The 22,878-nt window shown below is 47.8% G+C and overlaps 2 protein-coding genes, 1 long non-coding RNA gene and 1 pseudogene across 16 annotated transcripts; 1 reads left to right on the forward strand and 3 right to left on the reverse strand.

Moving 5' to 3' along the window:
- Nucleotides 1–3,641: 3,641 nt before the first annotated feature.
- Nucleotides 3,642–7,067, reverse strand: LOC120708572 (protein NETWORKED 2A-like). Its single transcript, XM_039993884.1, has 2 exons — nt 6,668–7,067; nt 3,642–6,405 (listed from the first exon to the last, which is right to left on the reverse strand). The coding sequence occupies exons 1-2, from the start codon at nt 6,759–6,761 to the stop codon at nt 3,908–3,910; spliced, it is 2,592 nt and encodes an 863-aa protein (XP_039849818.1). The 5' UTR covers nt 6,762–7,067; the 3' UTR covers nt 3,642–3,907.
- A 931-nt stretch (nt 7,068–7,998) lies between these two features.
- On the reverse strand, nt 7,999–8,978 carry LOC120710787. Its single transcript, XR_005690013.1, has 2 exons — nt 8,565–8,978; nt 7,999–8,435 (listed from the first exon to the last, which is right to left on the reverse strand). It is a non-coding gene; the product is annotated as an uncharacterized LOC120710787 (long non-coding RNA).
- Nucleotides 8,979–10,480: 1,502 nt separating this feature from the next.
- Nucleotides 10,481–15,176, forward strand: LOC120708574 (protein UXT homolog). Of its 14 annotated transcripts, none has more exons than XM_039993887.1 (8): nt 10,481–10,730; nt 10,816–10,919; nt 11,450–11,527; nt 12,152–12,335; nt 12,463–12,564; nt 13,669–13,776; nt 14,745–14,799; nt 14,923–15,176. In XM_039993887.1, exons 4-8 carry the CDS (start codon nt 12,202–12,204, stop codon nt 14,992–14,994), a joined length of 471 nt encoding a protein of 156 aa, XP_039849821.1. In that variant the 5' UTR covers nt 10,481–10,730; nt 10,816–10,919; nt 11,450–11,527; nt 12,152–12,201; the 3' UTR covers nt 14,995–15,176. The 14 variants fall into 14 exon arrangements, with proteins under 14 accessions (XP_039849821.1, XP_039849826.1, XP_039849823.1 ...); XM_039993892.1 differs by having other exon boundaries at nt 12,164–12,335; XM_039993889.1 differs by having other exon boundaries at nt 11,458–11,527.
- LOC120708573 lies at nt 15,119–16,449 on the reverse strand (annotated as a pseudogene).
- Between the last annotated feature and the right edge of the window lie 6,429 nt (nt 16,450–22,878).

Consider the following 22,878-nt stretch of genomic DNA (forward strand, 5'->3'; position numbering starts at 1 on the left):
CCCGAGAGGAGGGAGCGCGCTATAAGAAGTGGGAGCGAGGCTTGCCGTTGCCGTGTGCTCTGCTGCCTGCTGGTAGTGCAGGCCGCTGTGCGCTGAAAGGGGGCGGCGGGGTCGCCTCTAAATCAAAAAATCTTATCAGATTCTGTGGCAGCAATATAATTGTACTGCTCCTGGGAATGTGTCTGCGCAGTCAGATCGATCTTCAACAGTGGGACATTGTATTGTACCATTCCAAGGTAGGAACTATGAAACATGATATGGGTGCGCACCTACTGCTAGCCAAACCAAAATTTGGTCAAAACGTCGGTGGCTGTGACTTCGTCTGCTAAAATCAACTAGGGTGCTCAAAGGCAGCTAAATTTGGTCCAAATTTTAACAGCCAACCTAGCTAGTGGCTAAAAATTGATCAAATGTGCTGGAGTTTAAGCTTGGCTTACATACGTGGTCACAAACCAACCAAACACACCCCATAGGTGCCTGAAATATGTATTTTGGTGGAATAACTAGGCATCATCTGAGTGATTTGAACCATCCGATCTATTGACACGAAACATTGCACATATATAGCAAAGCAGCAACCCAAAGATGCAGGACAGCATTTATCCATTTATAGTAAGCCATGTTGAAGATGCTGAGCCGTCCACGTAGAATCCAACGGCTAAGGATGAGGGGGATGGTTGGACATTATACCACAAACACTGTTCCAAAAGTGTGACGAGAGATTACCGGTGGTCAAACTTTCTAACTTTATTTTCTTGTTTTGATGGTTACTTTTATTAAGAACTTCACATGTCCTTCGCAATTTGACCATTATAAGCTTGTCTAGAGTCTACTACACTGAAGAGCATCAAACGCACTCTTCTACTGCTGCATTATGAGGCATAGGGCAACAGTTCCTAGACAAGTTGTTTTGTCCTATATATGAATTTAAGGTGCTATTGGAAGCCAGATGCTCTTCCTTCAGAACAAAAGACACATATTCTAGCCCTTTGATAAAAAAAAGGTCATTCTAAAATTAACAATTAGAGGAATGAACGTAGCTGTCACAGCTAGCGAATATGCTCCAACTAATGAACTAAGTATACGTCGATTAACAATCACAAACAGCTTGATGCAGTGTCCCTTTCCATATAAAATGGGATCAATAGGGTACTGAGCCTCGGCTTACTGAAAGATATTTTTCATCTGCCGACCATCTGAAATCAAGTTCACAGTAATTTTGTTTTCACTGCAGTTAATATGAATAAGATGGTCTTTGTCAATAAGATCAGAGAATGCGACCTTAACAAGTCAACAACCTTCCGATGAGCTTCTGAAGAAAAAGTGGTCGTTACCCAATTATATAGCGCCACTTGAGAAACTTTTGGCTGCACATGTCAAACAGAGAACTGTTATAGCCATTGACTCGAACAGACAACAATCAACTCTTCCCAGCACCTGTGTTGACAGTTGACTTCAATTGTCGATATGCCGATCAGATACTCACTGTGAATACAGGAGTGCGAACCAGAAACGCAGCATGCAACGAAAGGTGTAGAGCGCCTACTGTAGTTGGACAAAGATATATAGATATGTTGCTGGGACTCCAACCTTCAATTTCGATTCGGCTAAGCTTAACTCTGAAGCAGCTTGATCTTTGCCAAGCAGCCTTTATCTTCATTCAGTACAGTAAGGTCCCGGTGGTACTGCAGAACAAAGGTTCATGTAGCCCCATAAGACATAGTGCCAGTGTTAGACGAACAAGAGATGCTTTACTGAATTATTCCGATACAGTTTGATATGAAAGATATGCGTCGTTGTCAAAGATCTTGTAGGTCTCAATGTTACACAGTTTGCATTGGACCAGAAAAGAAAAGGAGATACCTCACCTGCTCACCACTTATCTCTTGAAGTAGAAGAACCACTGAGCATGCCTGTTAAGACAAAGAGGTAATAACTAGATTGTTTCCTCACGATGAGGCAAGACGTGCATGGGGCAGCAGTACGTATGATGGGCCTCCTTATACATTTTTTTTCCATTCTCACAGTAAGCTCTCACTCTATGTAACTGCTCGCGTAGAATACTTTATTACTGGTTTAGATTAACTGCATTTCCACCTGATTCAATGCTAATTATCTCTCTATAACATGCCCTCTCTAAGCTACAAGTTTTTCCTACCATTCAGTGGATTTACTAATACATGAACTGTTACATGTTCAGATATGATTTAAAATGCATGTTCTAGCCAAATACATCCTCCTATTAAAGAAAGGCTTAAGTTGATAAGCACATTATCCATCAAGATTGGACATTTGAGATGCTTTCTCCAACAGCTCAACTTATTAGTTTGATAACTTTTATCCTTTTGGAATGGCATATTCAATTATTAATGCAAATGGAAATAATTTGACAATCCAAATTCTGATGCAGAGTAGGCCTTACTTTGATATTTTCTTTCCTTTCTTTTCCCGTTTTATTTATTGGAAGGGTTGCCAGAATATGCATTTAAGGTTCCCATTTTATTTTATCAGTGAGACATTAGATGAACTACTATTTTCTGAAGATTACAAGAAGCCCAATGGCACTTCGTCTTGTATCAAAAGCTTTTTTTTTCCAATGCATCACAAATGAAGTTACCTTTCCGTTTCAAAAAAGAACTTACCAAACTCATCTCAGCCATGTTAATATTCCTTAGATGATAGCATCAGCCATCTCTTTCTTGCTTAATGGAACAGAAAAGCCTGCAAAATTGTTAAATAAGAAATGAAGTAATACAAGAAAAACATATTAGTGATGTTATATGGGGGCCACACATATGGGGATTTAGTTAGCATATTGGACTCTAGATTGGTTTGTTAGTTTGTTGGCTTGAAAACATGGCACATGAGTCATCTGGATTCCGGCAGTATATAAGCCAGGGTTGTAACCAGGAACATCAAGCAAGTAATCTGTTATCCCCAAAAGCTATCATGTTCATGTTACTCCTCAGCTCCGGGGCGGCGAGGCTTGAGCTCGCCATCCTGTCGAGCGCCTGCGCTACTCCTACTCCCTCATCCACCATAACAAGTGCCTTTCAGTTGCAGAAGAAACACAACTTATTTCACTGTTCTTAATAGAAACAAGCAGGGGGCAAAACTAAGTTTGAACTAGATATCAATGAAACACGACGAAGCTTTCGCACACTTATGTCTAACACTATGGATGCCCTGCATGCAGAATGGCATTGTCACCTGAAAGCAAAATCAATGAGATCGTGAAGCTTCTCCAAATCCTGCCTGCAAAGGTCATCGGATAAATGGATAATGGTGATGTCACCATCAGGAATGACAAGAATATTATGTGTAGCTTCACACTAACAGCAGTGAGTGTTGCTCTGAAAGAGAAACTAGATATTTGATTTGACTACATGCATAACCTGTGCATTCCATTCATGATAACCAATTACCTAAAAGAACCTGAAAATGGAGAAGGAAGCCGGTGAGAGCAATATTTGATGGAGAAGCCAGTAAATTGCACTAACAAGAGTATAAGACCAAACTTTCTCAAAGATGGCGGTCAACCTGCAAATAGCTGCACCACTACTTTTTCTAATGGGTAGCAAATAACAAATCCATGTTAGATCTTAAAAAACAAGTTTTCAACTGAACACATTTCAACACCATCCCACCCAAAAGTCACAATAATGGCATAAGTGAGTGTTGGCATTGATACATTCGCATGTCAGATTCCTCTAGTACTCTAGCAGTAAGGATGTACAGATTACACATAAATGACAGGTCAAAGAAAGGACAAAAAAAGTTGATTACATGACCCTCTACGGTCTTAAACCCTACAAAGACACAACATTCAATCGCAACTAGCATGTTTCCTAAAAACAACACTCATTCAAACAAAAGAAAAAAAAATAGCTGACAAATCTAACCAGTCTTATCTAAAAAGCCCTGGCTTTGGCCTCATGTCAGAAACCGGCTTCGGCATTGCAGGCATACATGAAAATAATGATGGCTTTTTCGGCTTAGAACCAAATAAGAAAGTTCGTAGAGGTACCCCAGCTTTCACTGACAGTGATCTGAAGTTCTGTTGTGCTCGGTTGCTTCTCCCAATGGATAGTTCTATATTGTCTTTGAGCTTCAGAAGAGCCCTCCCAATCTCCACTTGGAGGCCCCTTACATGGTCAAGCCCAGCTTGTAGCTCTTTGGTGACCTTGTTATTTTCTTGCTTCATATTACTCACCTCTCCTTGGAACTTTGCAGCCTGGAAAGGGGTAAAGTGAGCTTCGTTGGTTTCATCCACCGTTGTGATCCTTGATATCTCCTCTTGTATGCTGCACAGCGAAGAGAATCTACCCTCTAGCTCCCCCTGTAACAACACATTCTTTTCCAACCAAACTTGTAAATCAGTACTAAGGTCGCGAAATGTCTTTTCAAGGGCAGATGACTCTTCTTTTCTGGCAGACTGATTAGCAGAACCAGGGTCTAAGCCCTCCTGAGCTTTTGGATCAGTAAGTCTATCCAGTTCAGCTTTCGCTTTATCAAATGAACCCTGGAATTTCTGGATATATCGGTACGATGTACTGAACCTCAACCAGAAGTCCAAACTTTCCTCCAATATTCTACTAATTTCGTCTCTGAATTTCTCTTCTAACGAAGACAGAGGTGGTTCTTCATCTTGGCAATTTTTCATGTATTCTTCTAATGCACCAATCTCTTTGTCTTCAAGATTAGGATCAGTTTTAGCTTTGGGTGATTCTTCAGACTTCTCAGCACACTGAAGTGGAGAAGTGTTGAACTTGGTCTGTAAAGAGCTTAACATTCGCCTAAGAGAGCGAATCTCGTCATCTTTTGTTGCGTTGGCACTTTTTAACTCCTTCATTTCTGTCATGGCCTCAAGATGATATTCTCGATTTTTCTTCTCAATTTCTGAAAGCTGTTTCTTTGTATCTTTGTAGTTTCGAAGGATGGATGCATAATCTTTTAGGAGGATTTTATCCTTTCCCTCCAACCCATTCAAAACTAGTTGCTGCCACCCTAAGGTGTCATCTGCCTCTTCTTCGTGCGTCTCGCTACAGATATCAAATGAGTCCAATGAGTCTTCATCCATCGATTTATCTGCAGTTCCTGAATCAGCTTGTAATGGCTCAGCGAGTGCCTTAGGTTTATTTGTATCTTCTTGAGAAGCAATTCCTTTAGACTCTTCAGATGAATCAAGAATTTCTTCGCTTGGAGGAGTATCCAACTTCTCCACAAAATCAGTAAGACTGTTGAATGCTTCAGTCAATTGTTTGTGAATATTTTCATTTTCACTGTGCACAGACTTCTCAATCCGCCGTATTGTTTGCAATACCTCCTCGATTTGCTTCAACCTCTCAGACAACTTGTTGGAGTCGCCAACCAAAGCTGCCTTCTCTTCCTCCAAACTATTGACACGCTTATGCAGCTCATCCGCCTCAGCTCTCATTCTATTGATTTGAGCATTATGCGATGAAGCTGCAATTTCTAGCTCAATCACCCTATCCACAAACTCATCGACCTTTCCTGCTAGATGCACAACAGATGCCTCTGAGCATGACTCGAACTGCTGTTTGACCTTTTGGCTTATCTCCTGCAACTCAAGCCTGCGGCCTTGTGGAATGGTATCATTATCTTCCATAGATGGATGTGGAGAGCTGGTCACTACATATTGACGATCACTTAGCTCCTTTTGATTATCAGGGTGCCCACATTCATTCTTGAAAGATTTTAGCTTAGTTTTTGCGTATATGACTCGTTCGAACTCTGTTCTTGCCTGTTGAGACAATCGCTTTTGCTGACCTTGCAAGTTAACCAGTGTATCCTCACAAGAAATAAGGGCCCGTGCAGCCATCAAAGCTCGAGCCTCATTGTCTTCAATAACTGCACTGGTACTAAAAGTCTCTTGCAAGCTCCAGACCTCCTCTTGCATCTCTGTTGCCCTTCTTTCAATATCCAAGTACTTATTCAGTGAAGATTCATAAGAGCTCTTGAAGAACTCTTTCTCCGTCTGCAACACCAAAATTTCCTTTTGTAGCCTCTCGATTGCTTCTTGTGCCTTGTCTTTGCTCATTTGAGAGCTAATCCTTCTGTGTGTCGGTGCCCTCTTTGGAGCTGGACTAGTACCTCTGTTGATATTGATCCCTGTGATGCCTTTCGGGAATCCATCACCATTGTCATTTTGTAGCGAGAGTTGGACTTGCTCTGGGAATGCGGTTGCTATGGTGTGGTTTGACTTGTGGAGCTCCCCTGATATCCGATCACATCGATCGGCGAGCGCCTGGTAAGATCTATATGTCTCCTCAACAAGGCTTACAAGCTCAGGTCTGTTCTTGAAATACAGCTCCGCTTTCCTTGCGAAAGTGTCAGCATCTATTTCTATGAGCTTGATCATGGCTTTCACCCTCGTTTCCATCTCTGCAGAGATAACGAAAGATATGTTGACCAATTCTAAGAAAAAAATGCGCATTGGTATAGAAAATGCCACACATCATTTCTGGACAGCCATTTCATGTTTAAAGCGATAATAGTGAGAAAATTGACCCCATGAGCAAACAAATCTGTAATTCTAGTGAAAGCATTGTTGCGATAACAAGTATGCCAAAGATTGCAGGTCAAGATTCGTGATATGTTCATGTATTGTGCGGAGGTTGAGCAATGTGGCAGGCAAGATTAGTACCTTGGAGATTGCTGTCGAGCCATTTGGACTGCGTGCTGCGGATGTGGCTCGCCCACCACCACGAGTAGGCGTTGCTCGCCGCGCGCCGCAGCATCGCGGTCTGCTACCTCGGTCGTCGCCTCCTTATCCCGTCCTCCCCCTTTCCTCTAGTTCCTATTCGCCCTAACCTTCCTCTAGTACGGATGATACTACTGCTACCGCTACTTGCGCTGCACTGGTCACGGGGTGGGGTGGGGGTCGAGACGGGGCCGGGAGGGCCCCTGGGCGAGAGGAGGAAAGGCGGTGGTCTGGAGAAAACCATGGCGAGAAAGGGGGATCGCGGGACAAGTGCGCTGCCGCGGGTGGCTTGCCGCCGCGCGCGCGGGCGGGTGGTTAGCGGCGGGCCGCGAGGAGCGCCGCCCAGGCGAAAATCTAGAATCTAAATTTAGACAAAATTAGGTCCTGAACACTTAAAAAATATGGCATTTACTACAACACATCAAAAAATGTGTTTTTGTCCAAATACACTAAAACTTTGTGGTAATTAGTTACTGAACACTATCTACTAGGATGAAAGGCGCGCTACGCCGCGCCTGTACTGCACCTGCCCATGTTACCATACTAATATGGTCGCTCTGTTTTATTGGCAATCAGCCTGGTAGGGATGAGGGATCATGGCCGCATGTACGTTCGAATTTGTTTGTTCCAGTAACGAAGTTTGTGCCTCATTTTCCTTTGCTCTCTGCAACAATGAAAGGCTTCAAATTTGGAATGAAGCAATACCCAGTGTAAAAAGATAACTGCTTATTTACACAAACTGGGCTAGAGATGTTAGGATGAAAATAGCCATACACCCTGGAAAAAGTTTTTCTTTAATTCTTCTCCTATAACCCATGGAGGAACTTCCTGGTAATTTGGTAAATCCCTTGAGCCCATGGTTTGAATACCTTAAAGCTTCCCTGCTTTTGGTTGCCCACGCTAGACATGTGCTGCCACTGAACTCGATGTTTGCTCCAACAGATACCAACAATGGTTAACATATATGTGCCCAAGTAAAAGGATGCATGTAACATTGAATTGGGGTGCTGTGGCCCTAAGATACCTGCAACTGCAAGTGCACGAATGATACACTGCCAAAATCTTACCGTTACCATTTTTTTGCTGGCATTCGTGGAAAAAAACATTTTTTGCTGGCTCTAAGAAAATCTTTAACCAAGCGCAGCTCTCTTTTCTGAATGTTGAATCATATGGTTCCATGTTAGAACTGAACATTATCTCTTCAACGTCCCAAGGCAATGGATATAGGATAAAATAGAGCAAGTGCTACAATGTTTACAGCTTTACACCAACAATTTTGACAATCTGTCTTTCATTATTTTACATAAGCAACAAATGGCCATACAGGAAAGAAATTTCACATTCTAAAATGAACAAATAGAATCTCATTTGCAGAGTTAAACAAAGTCACTTATAACTAATTAGCTTGAAATCGAATACCCAGTGAATTCTATTAGTACTAAACTGCATTAGCTTATATTAGGCAATTAGTGTACATCACTTGTTTTGCTCATCATTATCAATTTATCAATCAAATCAACTATATCACAAACAACTGAACAGATCATTGAGGTCCAAGATGCAAGAAGTCGCGAGAGAATGCAATATTTTTTGTTCCTGACACAAAGTAGCAGATGAAGGCGTGGATGTTAACATGGCCTCTTCTTGCCTTGCCTTTCTATTCCGCCAGCATATCGCTGCCTTCAAGTCTGGCCAATCCAGAGGGGCGGATCTGAATGCACGAAATGCATTTGTGCCATGGAGAACATTAGAAGAAGAAAAGCAGACCCTAAAAAGAAATACAAAAGAAAGAAGAATACAGGAGGAAAAGAGAAACAGAATAGTCTGTACGGCATCATACCATGCTCTGATGCAGCAAGACCAGAATGGATACTTTCTCAGCGGTACTGAGCAGAGGGCACACCTCACACACCAGCGAGCTATGGAGGGGGCCTCCACGGGTCACGGCAGTGGTGAGAGCCGCTAGCCATGAGGTGCATCGAACTTGGGGAACGAACGTTGGATGCCATGGTGCTCGGAGCTAAGCATGATGGATTAAGCGTGGTGGTGGCTGAGAGGCGAGAGCAGCAGCTCCAGGCCAAGGAGATGGCTCCGGCCGGTAAAGCCAACTACACCAGATCAGAAGGGAGGAGGCAGCAGAAACGGATAGCTTATCAAGGAAGGTGGAGAACAACGATAGGGTCGAGGAATAGAGCAAGACGGCAGCCGTCCGGAGGGTGAAACAATAGGGAGGCACCGACGACGCACAGGGCACGAAGGTCCATACTGTACTGCGTAAGATGGACGCGAGCAGCAAAGCCTGCTGCGTGGCGCGACAGTCTCCGTCTCCGTGCGGTATTTTTTTCCCTAGAGTCCGACGCGGCGCATCAGAACTGGCCAAAGAGCCTAGAGGCTCCCGCGAGCCTCTTTTGGTTGAGCGATATAGATTTATATATTTTTGCCCGAACACACTAAAACTTTGTGGTAATTAGTTACGGGACACTATCTTTTTTATTATAATCATTTTTAGTAAAAAAAACATATATAAAGACATAATTACCCCTGCCTATTCCTCTCCTCTTTCCTCTTGCTCGAAGTCTCGAACAGATCGGGACTCAAGTCCCTTGCTGCCGAACGGAGAGGCTCCTCCTACGCTGCTCCTCCTGCTGGGCCGCATGCTCCAAGGAGTCTAGGATTTTCTTTTGCTAAACCTACTGATATTTCTGTTGCTAAACCATGTTATTGGGGTCTACATTGTAGCTAAATATGGCTGAACGTGCTATTTATATTTGTTTACTTTATGCTGAATGGTGAAGAACATGCTGTTATCATATCTTTTGTCTATCTAATAGGTTCATTTGAAGAGGTAGATGTATACTTGTTTTTTATAAATGTTTTCATACCTCATTGATGAAGATATGCTATAATATGTGTTATAGTGTCCACCACCTAATTGCCATGAAAATTTAGTGTGTTTAGGCAAAGACATGTTATTTTAGTGTGTTTGGGCAAAAGTCATCTTTTTTTAGTGTCCTGGACCCAAATTTGTCTTAAATTTAGGGGGCTTATTTTTTTCTTCTTCTTTATCTCTTGTCTCTTTTTCTTCTTCCTCCTTTTCTTCTATCTCTTCAGCTCCATGGACTCTATGGGAGTAGGGGAGCTGGAGACCCTTTGGCTCTGCCACTGCTTCCTCCTCTCCGAACAGCAGTGAAAATAGCTTACAGCGAACATGCACTCAACAGATGTTATCTTTGGCCATTGAATCGCGTGTGAAGATTCGTGCCAAACACTACGGCTGGCCCCCTCCCATATATTATAGACGAGATACTCTCTTCGTCTTGAAATATATGTCATTCTAGTCTTGAAATATATGTCATTCTAGAATTTTTAAAATAGATTATAATTATGTAGAAAAGATTTTTCTACTCATAATTATTAAGCATTGAGAATGTATTAATTAAACTAGCATGTATGCACTTTCCCATATGTATCTCTCCTATATGGTTGCATGTACATTTTTTTATAGAAAAAAAAATCCGAAAACGATACATAATTAAGATGATTGAGTTCACTCTTGAATCTCAATCTAAAATGACATACATCTGTGGACAAATTTCAAATCTTATAATGACATACGGAGTAACCTTTTTCCTCACGCCTCCTCCTAGCCTCTATTCGCTGCATTCAGCCAACAATATTTTTCTCTCACACCAAACCAGCACCAACCAACAACCACCAGTCAACCAGCAGTACCTTCCTCAAAAAAAAAAAAATCAGTACAGATACCCGCCACAGCACAGCGAACACAGCCCTAGCCGCTGCCGCCTGCCGGCGCTGCCAACCCTAGCTCATGTTCCTGCGGCGGCGGCGGCACTCCCCGGAGGTGCAAGAACCTGCGCCACCAGCCGGCGCCCTTCCCTTTTTCAAGTATTTCTTCCCCCAACGCCCCTAGCCTTTTCTGTCTCTGTCGCCGGCGTCCTTTCGCCGCCGCCGCCATCGCCGTCGTTCTTCTCTTCTATCTCTCTCTGTCAGTACTGCGCCGCAGCCGTTCTTCTCTTCTATTTCTCCCTGGTATTTTATCTCTGTTAATCCGTACTTTTGTTTGGATGCAGGTTATTCAGTCTCCAGCTATCGAGCGACTTCAGGCTCAGTCCGGCAAACACCTTCAAGCTCAATCCGACGCCCTTCAAGATCTGGTCGGCGAGCTTCTCTGCAAGTTGTTCTTTCACATTTTGGTTTACCTCCCCCTCCGCTTGGATCTTTTGCTCCGCTTGTACCTGCTCTCCTCTATGCGCAATACTTTCAGATATTGAAATTGTTCTCATTGTATATTTTCTGGTGAAAGAATCTTCTCCTTTTAGTGCTACATAAAACCCTGCAGTAATCAATCAACTATGTATTTATTCAGACTTGTTTTCTGATAGTGCCATGATCTGTGCAAAATTCATCTGTACGAACTGTTACCTGAGTTCTCATATTAATGTCGATGTACTTAAGCCAGGTTTCAAGTACTTTGATCTTTTTCCGGCTTCTTTGTTCTGATCAGTTAGTAGCCAACAAGTTGTCAAGAGAATTTAAACTGATTTCAGAATGCTGCTGTGATCCATATCCATGAGCTGTGAGGCTAATCTGTATATTTTTGTTGGTGATGGAAGAATCTTCACTCTACTATTTGAGTTGATTTGTGTAGTGATATATGAGGATTGCACATTAGCATGTTCACTGAAGGAGGCGACGATGTTTCAGGCTTGCAGGAATCCAAAGGGCTCCTTTGATCAGCTCTGGTTTGATGTTGGTGGTTTCTGCTTATCGGATCACTCCAAGGTAAACCTGATGTCCATCACTGTTATGCCCGTCGAATCACAGTTTGTATGCTCTGGAATTTCTATCCTCTATACTGCTGATCTATTTAGCTTCAATCAGTTTGGCCTGAAACTCTTGGTCGTTACTCTCTATGATCGATGAATATATGATGAATATTGTTATTTATTGGCAGTTTTACATCTTTTTACACTTGATTTTTTTACTCCCGTAGAAACGCACGGGCATTCAGCTATAAAGAATTAAATGAGAAATCGCATGGATGATAAGTTATTGAATGATTGTTGGTCACTTTTATTGAGCGTGAAATTTTCTCTAATATAAGTGAGGATGACATAATTCACACTTTCATGGCCATGAGGAAGCCCAAAGCGACTAGACTAGTATTGTCATCTTCTATTTATGTAAGATCGTATTGATGTTCCCTAAAACAAAATATCTTATTGATGTTGCAATTTTTTATATTGTAAATTATTCCGGTTGTGAACTAACTTATTGAATTGAATATATTATAGGACCTTTTTAGTTATGTTATTGTAAATTTGATCATTATATACCATATTGTTGCCGAAGTGCTATTAGATTATATTGGATTCGCTTTGAAATTTTTTGCCGGGACTACCCTAGTTTCAATTCCAGGGTCCGCCACTGGTTTCGGGGGAACCCTACCGGGGGCCATGGCTGCGGCGGAGACACGGGCGCGACAGGAGAAAGTGAGGAAGTTCGAGGAGTTCGTGGACCAGCGTCTGAAGCCCGACCTCGCCAACGCTATTAAGCAGCGCAACAAGGTGTTTGAGCAGCAGAAGACCTTGTAAGTCCAGCTGAACTCCATGGTTTTGGTGTAACAACATTTGGAGAGCCTATCTCTAGCAAATTAGCTTTGTCTATTGCAACTTGTTCTGAATTCTGATGATGGAGCTTTTCTTGGATGCCGGCAGCTTGGATTTGAAGAGGAACATTGAAAATTTGGAGAGGAATGGCGTCACTAGCATTCGGTCCATGGTCAATCTTGGCTCGGAGGTGTACATGCAAGCAGAAGTGTAAATCTCGCCTCCTTCACCACTCCTCTCAATGAATCCAGACAATGCTTATAATATTTACATTGCTGATCGAACAGAGTGAGCTTTTCAATTGAAATATTTGCTATTCGATAAATATGATATGAAATGGTGTGGCATATAACTTCCTTTTGTTTCTGATTGAAAATTAGAGATAGTGCATACTGTGACTTCCCTGCTCTAAACTTCAAATAATAGGGTGTTTGGCTGTTTATACATATTTTTTTAAAGGCAAAATAGTCAAAATCATCCCTGAACTATGGGGCTCGGTTCAATTTGGTCCCTGAACTATGAAAACATCCAATTTAGTCTCTGAACTATCCTAACCGGCCCAACTTCGTCCTTGAATGTGACGTGGCACTCCACGTAAGCTAGTCCAGTCACAACTCAGTCAGCTTGGGGTGTGAAATACCCTTTTTACCCTCCATCCATAGAGCAGATTTAACACGGGCAGCCCACATCGAGCTGACCGCTCCCTCCCTAGGCAGGTCTTTACTCCTTCTAGGTAGCGCAGGTCATCAATGATAGGGGAGGGAGCAGCTAGATGCGGGTTGGAAGCTACCTGTGTTAACCTGCTCTATGTATGGAGGGTAAAAAGGGTATTTCACCCAAACTGACTGAGTGGTGACTGGAGTAGCCTACGTGGCGTGACACGTCACATTCAAGGATGAAGTTGGGCCGGTTAGGATAGTTCAGGGACCAAATTGAGTCGAGCTCCATAGTTCAGGAATGATTTTGGCTATTTTGCCTATTTTTTAAAAAGACAGTATAACAAGCAGATTAGTTTTATAATTTTATATGAATTCACAAATTCAGGCTCTTGGTTGTATGATATAATACAGGGAGCAAACTTGGAACTTGCTCATCTTGATATGCTCTCATGCTACTTTTTACTTTTAAACTAAGTCTTAACTTTGTTCCTTATCAGCGTTCTTTAAGTTGGAATAGTTGAAGAAATCAGTAGAGAACTGACAGAATCATTTTTCATGAAAACATGTGTGATAAAGTCTTTCAGTATATGTCTGTAATCAGATTTCATCAACTGCTGAGATCTAACTGTTCTGTGTTGTGTGGTGATTTCTGCAGACAGGACACAAGGCACATTTTCGTGGATATTGGTCTAGGTTTTCATGTGGAATTTACTTGGCAAGAAGCATTACAGTTTATATCTGTAAGAGAGGCAAGGTTGGCTAGGTATGTCAGTTCTAATGTTTGATTGTTTGAGTATGATGTATTTCTTGTAAGGCAGCATTCTGTTCTGTTATATGAGTTTCCGAAATGATAGAGGTGATTGAGATTTGGGAAGGATTCTGGTGACTTGTGTTTGCTGTTCAATACCATAACTTGTTAATTACCTCCAAGGTAGTTGTTTGATGTTGGGAGATTAGTAGTTTCTTGTGTCATGTGGTCAGTGCTAGATCTAACGGAACAAAGCATCACCATGTCGAAATCAGTATATTACAATGAAATGCAGGTTTGACTGTTTCCTTGACTAGCCGAGATGTACGTGTCTGTGGCACGTATTTAATTTTCTTTCCATCGAGCAATAATGACAATTTTTTATTCCAGAAATATTTCTTTCTTTTCCTTCCATAAAACAATGATGTCAATTATTATCCTTCCAAAAGAAATAACGACGCGAATTATGGGGAGTGCATGAAAAGGAAAGTAGTGTGTGTGACAAAGGAAAGTAATATGCAGGTACAAGAGATGGGTAGATGAATATTTGGTGTAAAAAGTATTAGGATTTTGGTGAAAACATTTTTCTTCTATCAATTTCGTGGGTCTACACCCTTTTTCGTCAAACCTTTGTCCTGACAAGTGGGATCCCCGTGAGGGGTACGGTGTGCCTAATCTTGGTGTGAAAGGATTTCAATTGTTTCAACTTTTATAGTATAGATAGATTCGTTGTTTAGATTTGACAGCTAACATCATAGTTTGTATCTCTTTGCTCGATATGGTGCTTGTTTCACTTATGGTTGAATGCTTTCCTTCTGCATTTTTAGGTTTCCATGAATATATTTATTGTTTTATTGATTGTGTGATTTTTTATTTCAGAATTTTTTATGCTTAAGGGCTCTTATTCTGTTATATACTTATGTATATGTCACTATAGATGCATTTATTCAGATGTTAACCTTGGATGTCTTGCATGTTTGCAGGCAAATAGATGAATACACGCATCTCATTGCAAGCATAAAATCACAGATCAAGCTGGTACGTACAGTGTATTACACTTACGTTAAAAATAATAAGTCGTGCATACTTGCATCTCATGCTATCTGCCTAAGTTCAGATGTTACTGGTCTTTCTACTTACTCTCTGCAATTCCATATGCAGGTATGTGAAGGTATCCGTGAACTGCTGCAGCTACCACCGGAGACAGAGTTATCACCTAGGAATACATGGTAGAATTTGGTTCTCACGGCAAAGGGTTGGTGACATCGAGCTTGTAAAATGTGGTGCAGTTGTGCAAGATGGTTCCATTTATGACAGCAACATGGCTTAAAAATCTGATGACCACCTGCAGTTGAAATTATCCAAACCTTGGAGTAATCTGAAACCAGATCATGAGGTTGCCGATCGTACAACAATTTCGTTTTGATTACACGGTGTAATTAATTTACACCCACTAGAACTTACCATTCTTAAGATTTCATGGCATTGGTAATATACTCCATCCATGGGTTAGCGATGTCGTGAGCTCACATCACCGGGTAGTAGGGCATGCTGGCGATGCCGCACAAGCCTTCCCTGGCCTGGACGCGCCTCCATGCGCACGCACCCACCCTCGCCCCACCCGTCGCCCCACGAGTTCTCGACGATCCAGTACCTGTGGCCTCCGGCGTCGGCACCGTACCCGACCACCGTGACGGCGTGGTTGGTCCCGGCGTCGCAGGGCCCCGAGAGCACGCCGCCCATGTAGTGCTGGAAGGTGTCGGCGTTGATGGTCACCACGACCGGCCGCCGCGCGTGGAGCGCGGAGTGCGGCCTCGCTACGGCGGCGGCGCTGCGGATCCAGCCAACGCGGATCCTGCCACGCCTGCACTGGTCCTGCACTCCCACGCGGTGGCCAGGCCCCCGTTGAGGGCGACCCTCAAATGGCCGACGCCGGGGAGCCGCCGGCACAGTCGCTGTCGGGCGGGGTGCGGTTGCAGTCCACCAGCTCCTGCTCCGACAGCGAGACGAGCCGGCCCGTCCGGAGCTTGTACAGGCTCTCGATGGACACCACCGCCTTGAACGCCCAGCAAGAGCCTGCAAGGACATGCCATCGTCGTCACGAGGTCATCTAGACACGCATGGGCATGATGGCAACGTGTACAAGACGCGTCGTCGTCACCACAAGTCATCTGGTGCTTAACGGGGGTCACGGCGCCACTAGTCCTCCAGTCGACGCTGTAGGGGACCTGGCCGAAGGCGTCGCCGGAGTAGCTGCCGTTGCCGCCGCCGCCGCCTTCCGCGACCAGGCCGGCGCCAGCGCGTGTGGAGTTGATGAGCAGCCGCGCCACGGCTTCGCGGGCCGCGAGCACCTGCCCGGGCGGCATGGTGTGCGCGGTCAGGAACTCGTCGCTCGTGAGGTCGGTGAACTGGTTCTCGCCGAGCTCGTACGAGAGCTCCCCGCGCCGGTTTGGTGGCCTCGATGTACTCCACGTTCCGGCGGTACACCTGGAACCGGTGGCGCCGCTCCTCGGCGGTCGCGTAGGTCCGGTTGTGCGCGGCGCGCCACGCGTGGAAGCGGTTCATCATTGGCAGCACGTCGCCGGACGCCGCGGCGCTGGCCAACATCAGGAGGCTGGCACACAGGAGGGCGAGGGCTGGAGAACGTGACGCGGCAGCCATGGCCGTCGCTTGGTGCCCACCAATCGATCGAGCAGCCATGGCTGTAGTAGTGGGCTTAAATAGATGCACATGGCCGTGCACGACACGCATCATCCTTGGCTCGATCGTTTGAAGAAGTAATTAATGGAATCAGAGATCAGGATTATATAGGGTACATTGATCTGCTAGAATTAGATGCCGTCTTGGCAAGCGACGGTCCGGCCGGTGCAGGAGCTAGAAACGGCCGCAGCATCTTCTGGAACAACGTGAGTGGCATGGTGCCAGTAGCACAGTGTACTCGTGTCCTTCGAGATGGTGGAAGTTTTTGCATCTCCTAGCTAGCTCGACATACCACCCCCGTTGGATATGATCTTGACCGTGTGTTAGTCATACGATGTTCACGGCCCTGTTTTAATTAGTTGTGCTGTTACGACTTGCGCTGCGAGAATAGCTGTCGAAATGCATAGTGAGGCGTGTGTTGCGTGCCATGCAGAGATGCAGGGGGGTGGGTGCCCAATGATGAATCTACAAGCGACCGTAAACATCTCTTCGAGCGGTTGATTTTTTCCACAGACCCACACACGTGGCGGGGCCCACCACCCACTCCCCCATCTCTTTTATCGCCTGCTGGTCGTCTCCCACCTTCCCTTCTCTTCCACCTTCCAACTTTCTCCTTCCTCTCAGATGCCGACCCCTCCCGGCGGGTCCGGCGGCGACCGGCGGCGGGAGGCGCGGCGGAGACCGGCGGCGGATCCACTCGCGGCACGGCGGCCGCGGCGGGGAGCTCCACAAGCGGCGCGGCGGCGCGCTCCCCGGCGGCGGTGGCGACCTCCTCGGCGGCGGCGCTCGCCCCTAGCGCCGGCCCCAGCCAAATCCAGTTTTTTTCATTTTTTCTTATTTTTCTTCTTTTCATACAATTTTTTTTTAAAAATGTTACCCAATTTTTTTTATTGGGATGTACATTTTTGTTTCTTCTATTTGATAAATTTCTCTCGATCAAATTTTTTCTCGTAAATTTTTTATCTCACCAAATTGTTGCTTGAAATTTTTCCTACCCACCAAATTTTCACTTGAAAAATTATCTATCTCATAAAGAAAATATCTGATTTTTTTTCACAGAAAATGACAAAAAAGTTTCTAAAAACAGAAATAAAAGTTGCGGTCGGAAAATCGACCGTGCGGACCCCTTCCATACGGTCGACCGTAAAATAGCCAGCCCCGAGTTGGTGGTGCTGGTGCACTAGAACTAGACGATAATGGATGAGAAAATTGCTATTATAGGACTCCAAATAAGTGGCTTCGTTAAAATATGACTTCTAACATGTGCTTCGCTAAAATAGGACCCGAAACATTTGTACTTTGGAATACATGACATTTTGGTCATTTTAATCTCATTTGCAATACTAAAATAAATGTATTTCTTCTATTGGCCGTATTGCCCTTCTGCTAATCGATCTCATCATTTCGCATTCTCCTCACGTCTCTTGCGAAGCCACACGACGACGACGCCCTAGCCGAGAGCCTGGGTACCGACGCCGTCGCCCGCCCGGTACCCACGTGTCGGTACCCTGTAGCAGGGATACCCACTCTTACCGCAGCAAGGCAGGACCCGCGTAGTTATCCGTAACTACGCGTAAGGACGGAGTAGCCAGGCCCCACCGGTCAGGCTCTTTCCTCACCAGGCCAACGGCCCCGGACCCGCTCCCCGCCTGGGGTTGGGTCCGGAGACGCCACGTGTCTCTAAGGAAGGGAAGCTCCGAGCTGGCAGCCGAGGTCGCGGCCCCCCCCCATAGGGGTCCGGGACCTCCTGCGCCATCCGGACCCCCCCTTTTTCCGTGTGGGGGTCCAGAGCCGCCACGTGCCCCGGTGGCACGGGCGCGGGCTCGTGCGCGAGTCCTCCGCAAGGAGACTCGCCCACCCACCGCATTTAATGCGTATGGTTGAGGCGTGCTCTGTCGCCTCGGCACGCGGGACAGCCTTTGTCAGGCCTCACTGTGCACCGCGTATTACCAAGGTGCACAGTGCGGCCGCCTGTGCCGCGCCCGCGCAGAGCCCGTCTGCGGCATTAAATGGATACGACGGCACGACACTTTTCCATCATGCCGCCTACGCCGCTCCCTACACAGCCGTTCAGCTACGTGGCAGGTGATGCCACTAGCTACGTCTGGCATTGTCCCGACAAGACGGCGCCTGGACATGATGAACAAGGGACACCAGGAGCAGGCAAGGGACTACAAAAGAGAGATCCCCACTGCCTGCGACGCCATGATGTATGAACAGTACGTTAGTTTATACTACATCGTTGGGCCCACTTGTCGGGGACCCAACAGCCATGTAAGCGCCTCCCTTGAGATATAAAAGGGAGGTGCTCGCTGCGCACGAGGGACTTCAAGCTCTCCACACACACACACACACACCAGCCCTGGTGAGCTCGCTCGCTCTCGTGGAAAGGCAATACAACACACAGTGGACGTAGGGTATTACGCCCCGGCGGCCCGAACCACTCTAAATCTTGCTGTGTTCATCGTGTTCTTGAGGGAGATCTAACTGGGACTAGCTAACCCCCGAGTACACACCCTCTGGGCTAGGGCGGGTGCCTTCCGCCACCCGGCCGTGGTTGCAGCACCACGACATTTGGCGCGCCAGGTAGGGGCCTTAGCTGGTTGCAGTTCATCTCCTCTTCGTCCCCATGGTTCGTGTGGACGACGTAGAGATGACGGAGGGTGTGGCGTCCTCCACGCCACACGCCCCTCGTGTCCCTGCTCTAGGGGCAACTGTGCCTGCGGAGCAGCCACCGTCGGCGGCAGCGCGCGCTGCTCGCCGGCAAGAGTCAGGGCGCCCATCAAGGGCCCCCTCACAAGCTGCGAGCGGCGGAGCGCTGGCAGTGGCTAGGGAGTTGCTTCGCAACCCCCCGGCTGAGGCAGCCTCGCCAGACGCCCTGAAGCAGTGGCGGGACGACGTTGACCGTCTCCTCCACCTGGCCCAGGCCTCCCCCAGTTCTGCAAGGACTGGGCAACGACCTCCACCCGGCAACGCGGTGGTACCTTACCACCAGCGTCAGGGCGGTGCGTCGGCGTCCGTGCGCTCCCCTACCGTGAGGGGTGCACGAACAGAAGACCTGCGGGCGGAGCTCAACCGCCGGCGCGCGGGAGAGGATGCCCGCGTCTCCGTTGAGAGGGCGCGAGAGCGCCGTCTTAACATTGAGGGCCGTAACCTCAACGCCGACTTGGACGCGGTGGCACCCAAGCCCCCGGTGAACGCCCGGATACAGCCAGGCGCACCAGTTGCTGGGGTGGGCTGCGCTGCGCTGGCGGACCACCTCCGAGCAGTGGCATGGCCATCCAAGTTCCGCCCCCACCTGCCGGAAAAGTACGACGGTACCACTAACCCGTCGGAGTTCCTGCAGGTGTACGTTACTGCCATCACAGCGGCTGGTGGTAACGGCGCCGTCATGGCAAGCTACTTTCATGTAGCCTTGTCTGGGCCAGCCCGGACCTGGCTCATGAACCTCACACCTGGGACGATCCAGTCTTGGGAAGAGCTCTGTGCGAGGTTCACAGCGAACTTCGCCAGTGTGTACCAGCAGCATGGTGTGGAGGCACACCTCCACGCCGTGAGGCAAAAACCCGGAGAAACGCTCCGGGCCTTCATCTCGCGCTTCACCAAGGTACGGGGTACCATTCCTCGTATCTCAGATGCATCTATTATCACTGCTTTCCGCCAGGGGGTACGTGACGAGAAGATGCTCGAGAAGCTGGCGACGCACGAGGTGGAAAGCGTCACTACGCTTTTCTCCCTGGCAGACAAGTGTGCCAGGGCCGCTGAGGGTCGTGCATGGCACTCAGCCCCCCAAAGCGGAGACGCCAAGGCTGGCGGCTCCAGTGCTACCGCTCAGGGCGGTGGCAAGAAGAAGAAGAAGAACAAGAACCGGAATCGCGGGGAACTGCAATCTGGTGGACCAGTCGTTGCAGCGGCGGCTGGGGGCCAAAATGCACATGGCAAACGCCCTCGCCCGCAAGGTGGGAGCGGAGGTTCATGCCTAGTGCATCCCACCGCACGCCACAGCGCCGCTGACTGCCGCGAGATCCAGAAGCTCGCGAAGCGGGTCAGTGGGCAGCGTGAGCAGTCCTCCAAAGACGGCTCACCTCCTCCTCGCCAGCGGGCCGGCAAGGAGAAGGCCTCCGACAGCGGGGCCGCCGCCGGGGAGAAGGAGCTGGGGTACCAATCCCCCGCTTGAGAGCTGAAGGGCGTCTATCACGACGACGACTCCGATTCCGACAACGGCGACCGCCGCAAGAAGCTGTACGTAATGTACAACGGAAGCTGGGAGCTTGTCTCCTGACGGGACGTGAAGACCCTTCGCCGGGAGGTCCTCTCGGTGAAGCCGGGGGTCCCGAAGGCGGCGCCGCACCAGAGGTGGATGAACACCACCATCTCTTTCGGGCCATCCGACTGCCCGGAGAATATGGCCGGGGCTGGTGTACTACCTCTAGTCACCGCTCCCGTCATATCCAACGTAAGGCTCTATCACGTGCTGATTGACGGTGGGGCAGGCCTCAATGTCATCAGCTATGCAGCGTTCAAGCAGCTGCAGATCCCGGAGTCCAAGCTGACTCCCTCTCGCCCATTCTCTGGAGTGGGCCCACACCCGGTGTTCCCTCTGGGGAGCATCACATTGCCGGTCACATTCGGGACTGAGGAGAACTTCCGCACAGAGAGCGTTCTGTTCGATGTTGCGGAAGTAAACCTCCCGTTCAACACCATCATTGGCCGGCCGGCGCTCTACCGCTTCATGGCCATTGCTCATTATGGGTATTTGGTCTTGAAGATGCCTTCCCCTGCCGGAGTCCTCACCATGCAAGGCGACCGCACCGCTGCCGTCGCTGCGGTTGAGAGACTGCATGCTCTGGCGGCAGAGGCTGCACGTTCCGAGGAGGATCCGTCCACCTAGCAACCCAAGGCGCCTGCAAAGGTTCCCAAGGTCCAACCGTCCGATCCGGACCATGTTCCCGTGAAGACAGTGCAGATTGGAGCGGACTCCACCAGGACCACCCGCATCGCGGGGAACCTGGAGGAGAAATAGGAAGACGCGCTCATCACTTTCCTCCGGGCAAATGTCGACGTGTTCGCCTGGGAACCGTCACAGATGCCCGGGATCCCCAGGGAAGTGATCGAGCACAATCTGAGGATCTACCCCGACGCCACACCGGTGCGCCAGAAGCCTCGGAAGCAGTCCATGGAGCGACAAAACTTCATCCGCAAAGAAGTCCACAAGCTCCTACATGCCGGCTTCATCGAGGAGGTCCACCACCCCGAGTGGTTGGCCAATCCGGTCGTCGTCCCAAAGGCCAACGGGAAGCTTCGGATGTGCATCGACTACACCAGCCTCAACAAGGCATGTCCTAGAGACCCCTATCCTCTTCCACGTATCGATCAGATCGTGGACTCCACCTCCGGGTGTGACCTTTTGTCTTTCCTAGATGCATACTCTGGTTTCCACCAGATTCAGATGTCTAGAGAGGATAGGAAGCATACTGCCTTTGTAACAGTAGATGGGCTTTATTGCTACATTGTCATGCCGTATGGTCTAAGGAATGCCTTACCCACGTTTGTACGAGCTATGAACAAAACCTTCTGTAATCTGATTAGAGATGTTGTTGAGGTTTATGTCGATGACATTGTGGTCAAGACTAAGGTAGGGTCAACACTAGTGGAGGACCTGTCCCTCGTCTTCGACCGGCTCCACGCCACGCACACGAAGCTGAATCCCGAGAAGTGCATCTTCGGCGTCTCAGCAGGGAAGCTGCTGGGTTTCCTGGTCTCACATCGAGGCATCGAGGCAAACCCAGCCAAGATCAAGGCGATCGAAGCGATGAGGCCTCCTGGCCGCATCAAGGATGTCCAGAAGCTCACTGGATCTCTCGCTGCTCTTAGCCGCTTCATATCGAGGCTAGCTGAGAGGGCCCTCCCCTTCTTCAAACTATTGAGGAGGTCCGGTCCATTTTCTTGGACCGAAGAGGATGAGCAGGCCTTCCAGGAGCTGAAGCAGCACCTCACCTCCCTGCCAGTATTGGTGGCTCCAGAGCCCGGTGAGCCGTTGTTTCTGTATCTTGCTGCGTCTGCGGAGGCAGTCAGCATGGTGCTGGTCGCCGAAAGGATGGAGCAAGCTCGCCAGGGGGACACCAGGGTCTCCCCGGCCAAAGATGGTGAGCCGGACCCCGGACACGGGGGCCCGTCAGCCTCACCTCTGCCTGAAGCCCCGGACCCCTCACAAGGGGGTCCGGACGAGCCTTGTGCCAGTGGGAACCCAGTGCCGCTGGGGGCCCAAGGACCTAATGTGGTGGATAAGGGCGAGCCGGACCCGGTAACCAGGGTCCGGACCGTCCAAAAGCCAGTTTACTACGTCAGTGAAGTCCTCCACGAGGCGAAGGCCAGGTATCTTGAGATGCATAAGCTTATCTATGCGATACTTATTGC

This window comes from Panicum virgatum, chromosome 5K (assembly GCF_016808335.1).
Source record: "Panicum virgatum strain AP13 chromosome 5K, P.virgatum_v5, whole genome shotgun sequence".
Taxonomy (NCBI): domain Eukaryota; kingdom Viridiplantae; phylum Streptophyta; class Magnoliopsida; order Poales; family Poaceae; genus Panicum; species Panicum virgatum.